Source organism: Papaver somniferum, chromosome 3 (genome assembly GCF_003573695.1).
Source record: "Papaver somniferum cultivar HN1 chromosome 3, ASM357369v1, whole genome shotgun sequence".
Taxonomy (NCBI): domain Eukaryota; kingdom Viridiplantae; phylum Streptophyta; class Magnoliopsida; order Ranunculales; family Papaveraceae; genus Papaver; species Papaver somniferum.
In genome coordinates, this window is record NC_039360.1 from 177953899 (window position 1) to 177964936 (window position 11038).

Genomic DNA, 11038 nt, shown 5'->3' on the forward strand with positions numbered 1-11038 from the left:
TGGGTTCGTTGTTCGTGCAAGTGTTTTATAATGGCACCAACGTAATAAAGCTAGATTTATACGGTTATAATGTCCATCTGAAACTACCAAATGCAGAACGACCCCGATAAAGGATATCTCATCACAAAATTGTGCTACACAATTTTTTCCACCTGTTCTTCAAATTAGGGGCAAACAAGGAGAAGGAGAAGACAGATTTCTTCAACTCGAGGTTTGTTTGTTAAAATCATTCTTTGGTTCCTCTATCTTTTGCTTGTATATAAGATTACAGCTTTGCGCCCTAGGTTTTTTATTGAATCATTTTGGTTTCATTTTGTGAAAAACTATGTAATAACATGAGAATAATTAGGGTTGTCGAATCTGAGTTTATTTTGTTTTAATGTTGTTGTGACATGTGAAACTGAAAGTGATGTAGAATAGTTAGGGTTTAAGTGACTATATAATAACGGTATGGATGGATCTTTTTTTCACCTCTCTGTGAGTAACTGGCATGTCGTGTATTAGACTATGCAAATCTTCTTGATTATGGACTGTATCAGAATTTGGTGGTTTATTGTTATGTTGATTTTGAGCTATTACCACAACTGTGGTTAGAGTATGCTACTTGGTTTTGGTGGGATTTCGTCCACTTGAAAATTAGGTTTGTATTCTGTTAGACAGTAAGAATAACAGAATGTTCATTACCTTATGGTGTAGTGCAGTAGTGTATCAAGCATCCTTAAACTTAATCTTGTTCTAAGCAAGGGTTTTGGCTAAGACACTAGACCTAATGATTTATTTGTGTATTGCTGACCTACAAATGTGATTATGTGTGTTTTACCTGGTGTAAAAATGGTTTTAGTGAGATTTTTTCGGCTTCAAAGATAGATTTATATATGTTATAGAAGATAGTAAGGAAACCTCATTATCTGTAACTTTGGGGTTATTTTTTATCCACTTTAATGTCCATCACCTTAGCACTCTGTGCACCACCAAACATTCTGTATATTTGTTCTTTTACCCAGCACTGAGTCTGAACAAGAAATAAGACCAAATGAGAAATTCGGTTTAAGGTTTAGTTTTAGGTTTTATGTTGACATTTGTGGATTCTTTGGGCATATTGGTAAAAGACAAGAACATCCTAGAAGCATGAATGGATATGCCTGGAAGTTAGGTTTATTGTTTTAAGAGACTGTAAGGAACCTCATTATTTGTAAATTTGGGGATTGCCATTATCAACTTCAATATACATTCTCTTCTCGTGTAGTGCACTTGAAATCCTATATCTTGTGCGGAACATGGTGTTCGACTAAGAGATAAAGAGTCATAAGACCAATAAAAAAAAACTTTTTCTTATGAGGATTATCGCAAAATGAGTTTCGTTTGTTTTTTTTTTATTATTTTTTTTTCTAATCTTTATATTTAGATTGTTGTCGCCTATTTTTTTTAAAGGCATTTACACATTTGGCCAAGGATTCTGTGTTTTTGAGCTAACCATCCAAAAGTGTCATTTCTTTTGACATTTATATTCAGCGAGATACATAGGTGTCTTTGCAATTGAATTTGTAACTGTTATAGATGACGTGGGTGCTGACATGACTGCCACATATCATTTCTAGATGTCTTACGATGACGTTGAAATCGAAGATATGGAATGGAACGAAGAACTAAAATCTTTCACTTATCCATGCCCATGTGGGGATCTATTTCAAATTACCAAAGAAGAGTTGAGTATTGGAGAAGAAATTGCGCGGTGCCCTAGTTGTTCCCTTTATATAACAGTCATTTATAATATGGAAGACTTCATTGGAGATTTGAATAACAAAAATATGGAGCCATCAAAACGACAATCAGTTGCTGTCGTTTAAACTAGGCTTTGATTTTTTTTTTGTTACTTCTTATAGTTAGGTGTGTGGTTTCTTATGGAATTTTTCTGTTAGGTGTTCTCTTTTACTTCATCAATATAGCGGTAAAGTTATGCTTTGTGGAATTGGGCTGTTAATTAGGTTATTAGGGTCCGGTTGACTGATGACTGATGGTTTTGTTAGTTACTCGGGAGAACCTTATTTCTGTATTACTTGTGTGCTTCTACATCTGAATTTTGGAAGGAAAGTTTTATCTTCATGATAATGGCTAGTTCATATATATGCATGTGAATCCGTGAACGCAATTTGGTTATTTAGTATTTGTAAAAACTTAGGAATCATATTGCATCTTGAAAACTCTACAGCTAACCTTCTTGGGTACATTGCATAGTCGCACGACATTAATTTTTTGTTGTGTTCTGGTTTAGGTCGGTGATTTCAGTGCATTTATTATTAAGATGAGTACTGAACCATGGTGGTAAAATCATGCTTCTTGATTGTTATTAAAATCCTAGATTAGCTAAAGAGTGTTGTTCAGATGTGAATGACAGAATACGACGGGCTAGTGGTTTGCCATTGTTGTTTCTGACAACAGTATCCTACCATGTGATGTGGTTCCCCTTCCCTGTCATATGGTGGGTGTTATAGTAAAATGGTCTATCTGACGTTATTAATACAAGTTATTTCCGAATTGCCAATTTTAACAACATTCAAGTTTGACTTTGAAGTTTGAACACCTTATTGAGTTTGAACACCTTATTAACAACTGTGCTATTTGAACTCCAAAGAACAATGAAATGCAATCAGGAGGCTAAGATCCTAGCCCTAGGCAAGCATTGTTTGGATGGCTGGGGTTTGCATTATGGTTGTATTTTTGTAGTTCAAATATTATTCAAGTTTTGAAGTTTTACACTTGCATTGGCAAATTGTTTTGTCGCTTATGTTCATGTTATTAACTCAGCTCATGAAGTTAACTGTTAACTTTGCTGATTGTGCCAGGTTTACTTAGTTTTCAACTTCTGATGTATATATGGCTGGTCATAAGATAGCTCATGCCACCTTGAAAGGGCCTAGTGTCGTTAAGGAGATCTGCATTGGAATTGCGTTGGGTTTGGTTGCTGGAGGCATGTGGAAGATGCATCATTGGAATGAGCAGAGGAAAGTTAGGCAGTTTTATGACCTTCTAGAAAAGGGTGAAATTGGTGTAGTTGCAGAAGAGGAGTAGTCTTGTTAACTCTTTTCAATTTTGCATATCTACTCCATGCCATATATTTAATGCTACTCTCTTTTGTCTTTCAAAATTGTTGAAGTTGCAGAATATGATTGGAAAATTTGGAACATGGCTAGGTTTTGCCATGATCTAGGTAGATGTAATAATTTCATATTGGTACTCTTTTAAGAATCATCATCATAACTTCTGATTTGTGAACATTTTGTGTTGTTTTTTGTTGAAATTAAGAGACGTGATTAATGATAAGCAATCATTCATAGGAAACAAATCCAAATGATGTTTGGACCTTCAATGACTCTGTAGTAAAGGGAGTCTACTCAGTAAGTACCCACTGATGTTATTATGGTACCACCAGCATTTCCTTATTATAAATGCATTTGTAACTTTTGTTCCAGCAGACAGGGAGGTGAGACAGACATAGTAATGATTCAGTTCAATGAACAGAAAAGGCCGTATGTATATGAGTGGGGTATCTCACCTTTGGGATTTTGTAAATGTGGAAGTGTTCTCGTCCTGCATAGTATTGTAGATTTGTATATCTATGTAGGTAGGAGCCTTCTTTTAACTCTGGAGAACTATCAGGCTAGGCCACTGCTTCATTTTGATTAAGATGAACTAGAGGTTGGTTTTCCATTGAAAACAGCATTGGTTTTTACCATTTGTTCTGTCAGTATGACGATGGAGTTACAAATTCCAGGAGATAATGGTTTTATATTTTTAGAAAAATAAATTTAGGGCCAAAAGAATTCGAAACATTCTATAGAACCTCCAATAGTCTGACCTAGGCTAGAAGTTGAGAATTTCACAAACAGTTAAGATCATGTGATAAATGATGATAGTAAAACAGTCAAATGTGTCTCTGGCAGTGAATTTAAAACTGTGGGTACTGTGGGGTATAAATAGTGTGTACGAGTTAAGGAGGTACGGAGAGTAAGATGTTAAGTGCTGTTAGCCAATCAGAAATCGAAACGTATCAAAGAGGGATCTGGTCCTTGCTTACTGTTGAACAAGGATGGATCATCAATTCATGATTGATGATGAGAAGAAGGTTAAACTCTCTCTCTCTGTCTCTCTCTCTTTTGAATGATGACTGATCTCTGTTTAGAAATCGATCGATAAAGCCTACGAAAAACGGGGCCATTAACATGAATGTGACTTGCATCCCGCATTTCTGTTGTGTAGAGCCATTCTAAACATTCCTTTGAATTAGCGAGAGTTCACTGCACTAGGCACAGTTCCAAGGGACTCTTAATGCGCTGATCATGTTCTTAGGGCTGAATTCGTTAGTCAGACGGCCTAGAAAGCATATCATCATTCTATACAGACCCATATTTTTCAGTTTCCTTAGCAATATTGAGACTTATATTGTGACTTGTGAGTCGTATAAGCCGATGATGCAAAATTGAAGGTAGCATGCTATATGTGTACTTGCTCATTTAGTAGTAATTTCTCACTTTTGTGGTGTACGTTTTCCTCTTTTTACTTGAAGAAGTCTCGTCTATTCAATACACTTCCTTTCACTAGTGATTTATAGTAGTAGTAGTAGTGGTACTCTCTATGAGTTGCTCTAGTCTTCAATCTTTACTTCTTCTCGATCATCTAATTTCTTTCTTTCTTCATTCATTCATCGTCTATAGAGAGAAAGAACAAAACTTTCTTTTTTGGTTATTTTCCGTGGCTTAATCTTAAATGGAAGTGTTCTCATATCTATGTCAGTATCTATATATATATGTCTATAGTTTCTAGTTAGTTATACTAGGTTACTGTGTATGTTTTGGTGCATGTTCTAGTTCATTTTATGCATCCATTTTGACAAATTATCATTTTCCTTCTCACTATAGACTTTTCGGCATTCATTACTTTCTATCGGTTCACCGGTCTTTATGGAAGATATGTTCTATGGAATGAATTCTACTGCTCCGACCTTCACTTCGGTATTAGAAGGTTTTTGTGAGAATAATAGTGTCAGTAACAATGATAACGATCATCAACTAATGTTGGAAGAATCTTTGAGAATGCTGATCAGCACAGAGACATCAATGATCGTTGGATCTAATGATCACAATGATGAGGTATATGATGCTATCAAAGCAAAGATTGCTAGTCATCCTCTTTATCCAAGCTTGGTACACGCCTTCTTACAATGTCGTAAGGTATGCATACATTTACCACCATATTCATTCCGATCTAGCCAGGTAAAATAGGAGAATGAAAACACAATCGTTTTGTTTTACAGGTCGGGGCACCACCAGAGACATGTTCGCTTATTGACAAGGTCTCCATCCAGCAGCAACAACAACGTGCTTTTATTACTACCGGTGATAATTACCATGACCCTACCGCTAGCCCAGATTCTGAACTCGACCAATTCATGGTACTAAACGACCAATTCATTTTTGTGCAAATATTTCTATGTTGTTTAGGCAGTTACATGGACTTCTGCCGTTAATAAACCTCCGTCTTCGCAATATTTAGATTTCTACTACAACTTTTTTATTTTCTTGTTGTTTGTTTGATAAATGCAATCTTATTACAGGAATTATACTGCCTGGTTTTACGCAATTACAAGGATGAATTGTCCAAGCCATTCAAGGAAGCAACGACTTTCTTGACCGATATCGAAAGACAGCTTAGTACACTGCTACTTTATAGTGACACTACATCAACCACCTTGACAACTACTACTGCTACTTCTTCCTTCAATTATCCTCCGGGTATGAAATAGTACCAGTACTCCACATTTTTTATCTACTCTAATTTCTTTTTACTGCTATTTATATGTGATGTTAAGGTTGAGGTCCATAGTTGAACAGTTTTGTTTTCTGCGAGACTATAAAGGTATCGATTACGACTGAAGAGGTGTCGGTTAGTTTTCCTTTAATGTACACAGAATGAATTAACCAGTAAAATGGGAGCCATAGAACCCCATTTTTTGCGTCTTATATATATATGACTGCCCGTATCCCTCGGCTCCCACAGTGTCAAGTATGAATGACGTTGCTATCGCCATCAAAGGCATCTCTCTCAATCTCTCAGTACTCTTTAATGCATATGGTCATTCACTCCATTACAAAAGATAGGTTCCTATCTTGGGTCCATGGCCAGTCCCATCTAGCTAGTTTATATTTTTTGGCCATACAAACAAGATAAAAGATGCTTTTTGGGTGCTTAATTCCTCCATATATCTATAAGTGCGACGATACTTACATCTATATCTTGCCCAGTATTTTACTTTATTGACAACTTAAATCCTGATTCAAATACTATATTCTAGAAAATAAGTTTTAATATTGTTAATGGTGAAAATATAAAATTTAGAGCAGTAGTGGGAGGGTCTTTAATTACGTTATATACTAGCTAATGAATGATTATGGTTTTTCTTGTTTGTGTTTTTAATAGCAACTACCACAATGTCTTCGGAAGAACAAAGCTGTTATTCTTTGGAAGCATCAAAAAGTGGTACCAGTGAATTAAATGCTATGTCGTGTATGTACATCGGGGCGGATAGGGGACTTAAAGACATCCTCCTGAACAAGTACGGTGGTTATCTTTGTGATCTCAGGAAAGAATTTACCAAGAAAAGAAAGAAAGCAAAACTGCCCAAGGATTCCAGAACCACACTGCTAGACTGGTGGAAAACCCACTCTAGATGGCCTTATCCCACGGTAATGTCATTGCTTTATACTTTGCGTTGAATTGTGTGATGAACATAGTTTTGACGGATTTACGTGTACAGGAAGAGGAGAAAATGAAGTTAATTGAAGAGACTGGACTAGACCATAAACAGATTACCAACTGGTTTATCAACCAGAGGAAACGACATTGGAAGCCGTCTGAAGACCCACACTTTCATCGGTTGCTCTCATCATGAATGGCTGGGCCTGGGTAGCTACAATAGCAACATAAAACAATTTTTATCTGAGCATCTAAAATCAACTTACTTGCAGATATATGAATGGGAATTCCCCAAAAATATTGTTCACTTTCTTAATTTTCCAGTATCTAGATAAATTCTAATCAATCTTCTTCCGATACCTAAAGTCAAATAACCCTATGAAATTTGAAACGACAGATATAGAAAATATGTTCCAAGGCTTGTTTTTTTCTGTAAAGTTAGAACTTACAAATGATGCGACACCAAGGACTAGATGTTGATCTGAACAATGATATCAATGGAAGGATGAGGTCTTGATACTCATGAGAGAAGTAACCAAATCAAACAACACACAACACACACACACATTCATTGCTATTGCCTACATACCGTTAGTAGATATAGGTTGCGGCGCTGGTCATGGAGATCTTTTATTGTGGTACCACAACCATATTCCATAGTATTAGAAACTGCAACAGAATGAGAGAGCTACACAACATACATATTTATACCCTATTCAAAAAGAGAGACTAGAAATGACAACAAGAAACCTTATAATGAACTAGGGTTTACATTAAAAGATGCACCCATTGTTTAGTGATTACATTTATTTGATCTGTATGTATCACAAACTAGGTTGTATTATGGATCTAATTATATAAGGTACACACGAACAAGTAACTAGAATATAGAACACCGACCGACCTCCGGAAATGATGTTCACCTTCCTAAACGCACCTCCACTACTCTCCTCCCTATACTATACTACTAGGTGGCATCATTCACCCAAAGGGTTCACTATGTTTAGGGAGGACAGCAGCACCTCCGCAACACACACACCATTTAACAGCAAGTACTACCAAGACAACAAGTATGACAAATATGAGGAAACAAACACATACTTTTTCCTATGAAGAAGGTCATAGGTAAGTAATTATTGAAATATGTTATCAGTGACTTGTGTTGTCTAGCACCATCAATTGCCAAGTTCTTCATTCGATCATGCAATTGATCCCATGAGTGAGATGATTGAAATCCTGCTGCGTCTCGAAGCATTTGCAAGTCCGAATCACTGGGTGATCAATCATTCTGTCCACTGACGAGTACTGAGGTGGTGGTGTACTACTCGGAGACTTCCGAGCGATGATAACCGAATTGATTACCTCATCGGTCGGATGAAAAACTTGTAAAACTTCAAACCCTTGAAGATCAGTAGGATCGACGATTGGGTATAAGAACCCGCGAGCACCGTGAGCACTCCTAAGCATCAAAATGGAATTAGGAGCCATGTACTTGGCCAAATGATCAATAACTTTAACCTTGTCATCCTTGTTCATGCCAACTAAAGCTGCCAAGAAAACAACTTCATACTCACTCAATTCATCAGTAACATCCAAGATATCAGTTGTGTGAAAGAACATCCGTTTCGATAAGTCTGGATCAGCAGAAACCAGTCGAGTCGCCAAAGAATTAGCCGACTCATCGATGTCGTAGTTGTGAAATGATGTGTTCCTCAGGTGATTTGATGCCAAAACAATTGAAGTAAGAGGAAGTGGACCTGAACCCACAAAAGCAATCCTCTCAGGAACATGACCATCACTCTTGGTATGGTCACTAAGTATTGTGAACTCTAGCAGACCAAGTTTGATGTAATTTGAGAAGTATGGGAATTCTTCGATATGATCAAGTGGGTTTTCATATGAACCTAAGTTAGTAGAGAAGTGGGTTTCTAGTAAGCCTTCGGCTACACCACAAAGCTGTATTAAGTGAGACCTAATATCCTGAAGCTTTTGACATAACTTGGTTGTATCAATAGGGTTTGGAGGCATGCATGTGAGTACTAGTTGAGTAAACAGCATGTCGACATCTTTACAAGGTTTCAGACTATCTAGCTTTGAGATGTTGTCATAAATCTCACATACTGTTTTCACTAGAATCTCTTCTTGCTGTTGGCAACTCATGGTTTGAATAGTAAGATTAGGGTTTTTGTGTAAAAATTCGATCTAAAAATGTCGACACTATGAACACAACCTCCAATGAGAATGAGGAGATGGTTTCTTTTTTGTTTATGCTTAAAACAGCTATAGAGTGTTGTTATTTATTAACATACTGAGTGGGTACCACAACAAGGCATGTAAATTAAAATATATAACCCTAGATAAGATCTCCGATTACAATTACAAGAATACAGATTATAGAGATAGATACCGTATTCAAGTATGAACACAACTCTCACAAGGAATATAATTGAAGTATGAATAGTTCTAAGGTGGTGATGCATGTGCTAGTGTGTGAATGGGAATTGCTTAAAGGAGTGGAACTTGTGGTTGTGTATATTGTCAATTAGATTTATGCATTTTTCCTACTTTATTTGTGACCAATAATATAACCAACATAAATAATAGCTACTCACTTATTTGTGGTAATGACTAAAACTAAATCTAAATCCTAGTTTGGCATTGATGCAACATATAAGTTGCCAAATCTCAAGAACATGTGTTGCCAAATCTCAGTTCACGAATAATTTGTCTTTGCTTCAAATTAAATAGTAACTAATTGGTATCACTGTACTGTAATGATAAAACAAAACATGGAAGAGCAAGAAGATCGATTTCCTTGTGTTTTGAAGACATTAAACAATATGGAAGCAAGAATCAATATAATGCCATCGTCATAGTCTTGATAGTTTTTGGTTACTTGCGTTTAACAAACTTCTTAGTCCTTTAAATATTAACTAAATACTGGAAGCATTAGTAATGCCATCGGATGAACAATTCAACCAACGTAAACAAACGGTAGAAAGTCCAATTGTTGCACTGTACATTTGCCATTAACAAATTACAAGCATCATTATTTGAAGGTCAGCAGCGGATACCAATAATAGTGATGCGGATAATTGTCTTCCCAATTCCCTACGCAAAGATATTATCCTTTTGGGAAAACAACAACTTGATGGTGGTGGCATATTAATGGCATCTCTGAATTTGTTTCCCTGCAACATCTATATCTATCTGGGCCTTAGTCTACTTGCTGTAGCTAGCTGCCTTTTCAATCGCCATCTTCTTGGAGTCGTGGGGGTGGCACACGCCATAAGATGAGGTCTTGGCGTGGGGGTGGCACGCGCCCATAGAATGAATGACGATAAGAAATCAGTGTCAAGTAGAACAACAACTGATGGTGCATGTTCATTGCGATTGACAGCTTAAACCAAAGGTCAGTTATCCCTCCCTCAAGAAGCCGTGAAAGACAGACATATATCATTGGAAACAGAAGAAATTCAGACTAAAACTGTAATAAAATCGTCCAACTAGATACGTACACGCCTAGCTAGTTAAGTTTGAAATAATTCCATCCAAAAAAAAAAGTTTAATAAAGGCTTACGATAGGGTGAATCAAAGATTCCACATTTAATTTAGTATTATTAATTGTTTGAATGATAATTGGGTCACAGTTCTTCCACAAACTCGTGCCATTAACTTAGGAAGGATTTATTCTGATCATAGTCCTGTTTTGGTTAATTGTTTTCATGGTTTGCGTAACTTAAATATTCCGTATGAATTCTTTAAATGCTGGCAACTTAATCCGGAATTCAAAGATATTTTAAGTAATTCCTGGTCCAAAAAAATTTCTGGGTCTCCTACTTTTGTTGTTGTAAATAAACTCAAATATGTGAAATTTGATTTATGCAAATGGAATATTAATTTTTTTGGGCATATTAAGACTACAATAGCTAGACTCAATTCTGAGTTAGAAAGGTTGCAAGCTTTGCCCTTTTCTCCTCAGGTGGGACAGTATATCTTGAACTATTCTAATCAACTTGATTACTAGTATGAAATAGAGCATAGTTTCTATAAACAAAAATCGACGATTAGCTATTTTACTTAGTATGATAGGAACACGCATTTCTTTCATAATACTGTTAAGCTAAGAAATACGTACAACACTATTCATACCATTAGAGATGAGCAAGGTAATTGGATTGAAGATAAAGTCCAGGTTGTTCAGTTGCTCTCTAACCATTTCAAAAAGATTTTCTCTACTTCATGTCCTGGTAATAATGCCATTGAAGAAGCTTTAAAGTTTGTCAAA

General features: G+C 36.2%; 3 protein-coding genes across 5 annotated transcripts; 2 read left to right on the forward strand and 1 right to left on the reverse strand.

The window, feature by feature from the left end:
• Positions 1-77: 77 nt before the first annotated feature.
• LOC113358137 (cytochrome c oxidase subunit 5C-2) lies at positions 78-3321 on the forward strand. Of its 2 annotated transcripts, none has more exons than XR_003364221.1 (2): positions 78-211; positions 2844-3321. XR_003364221.1 is itself a non-coding variant. In XM_026601663.1 (2 exons), the coding sequence occupies exon 2, from the start codon at positions 2875-2877 to the stop codon at positions 3067-3069; it is 195 nt and encodes a 64-aa protein (XP_026457448.1). In that variant the 5' UTR covers positions 1612-1705; positions 2844-2874; the 3' UTR covers positions 3070-3321. The 2 variants fall into 2 exon arrangements, 1 of the variants encoding a protein (XP_026457448.1); XM_026601663.1 differs by lacking the exon at positions 78-211 and adding an exon at positions 1612-1705.
• Positions 3322-4012: 691 nt separating this feature from the next.
• LOC113358138 (homeobox protein knotted-1-like 1) lies at positions 4013-7109 on the forward strand. 2 transcript variants are annotated; one of them, XM_026601664.1, is made up of 6 exons: positions 4013-4123; positions 4917-5228; positions 5312-5449; positions 5612-5789; positions 6475-6740; positions 6812-7109. In XM_026601664.1, exons 1-6 carry the CDS (start codon positions 4088-4090, stop codon positions 6944-6946), a joined length of 1065 nt encoding a protein of 354 aa, XP_026457449.1. In that variant the 5' UTR covers positions 4013-4087; the 3' UTR covers positions 6947-7109. The 2 variants fall into 2 exon arrangements, with proteins under 2 accessions (XP_026457449.1, XP_026457450.1); XM_026601665.1 differs by lacking the exon at positions 4013-4123 and adding an exon at positions 4210-4483.
• A 368-nt stretch (positions 7110-7477) lies between these two features.
• On the reverse strand, positions 7478-9063 carry LOC113358139 (nicotianamine synthase-like). The gene has a single exon (XM_026601666.1). The coding sequence runs from the start codon at positions 8908-8910 to the stop codon at positions 7942-7944; it is 969 nt and encodes a 322-aa protein (XP_026457451.1). The 5' UTR covers positions 8911-9063; the 3' UTR covers positions 7478-7941.
• Between the last annotated feature and the right edge of the window lie 1975 nt (positions 9064-11038).

Bases quoted from the DNA above. Each gene is read 5' to 3' on its own strand.
- LOC113358137 (XM_026601663.1), top strand. From the start codon at position 2,875: ATGGCTGGTCATAAGATAGCTCATGCCACCTTGAAAGGGCCTAGTGTC.
- LOC113358138 (XM_026601664.1), top strand. From the start codon at position 4,088: ATGGATCATCAATTCATGATTGATGATGAGAAGAAG. The intron at 5,790-6,474 runs GTATGAAATAGT...TGTTTTTAATAG, and splicing joins TTCCTTCAATTATCCTCCGG to CAACTACCACAATGTCTTCG. The intron at 6,741-6,811 runs GTAATGTCATTG...TTACGTGTACAG, and splicing joins CTAGATGGCCTTATCCCACG to GAAGAGGAGAAAATGAAGTT.
- LOC113358139 (XM_026601666.1), bottom strand. From the start codon at position 8,910: ATGAGTTGCCAACAGCAAGAAGAGATTCTAGTGAAAACAGTATGTGAG.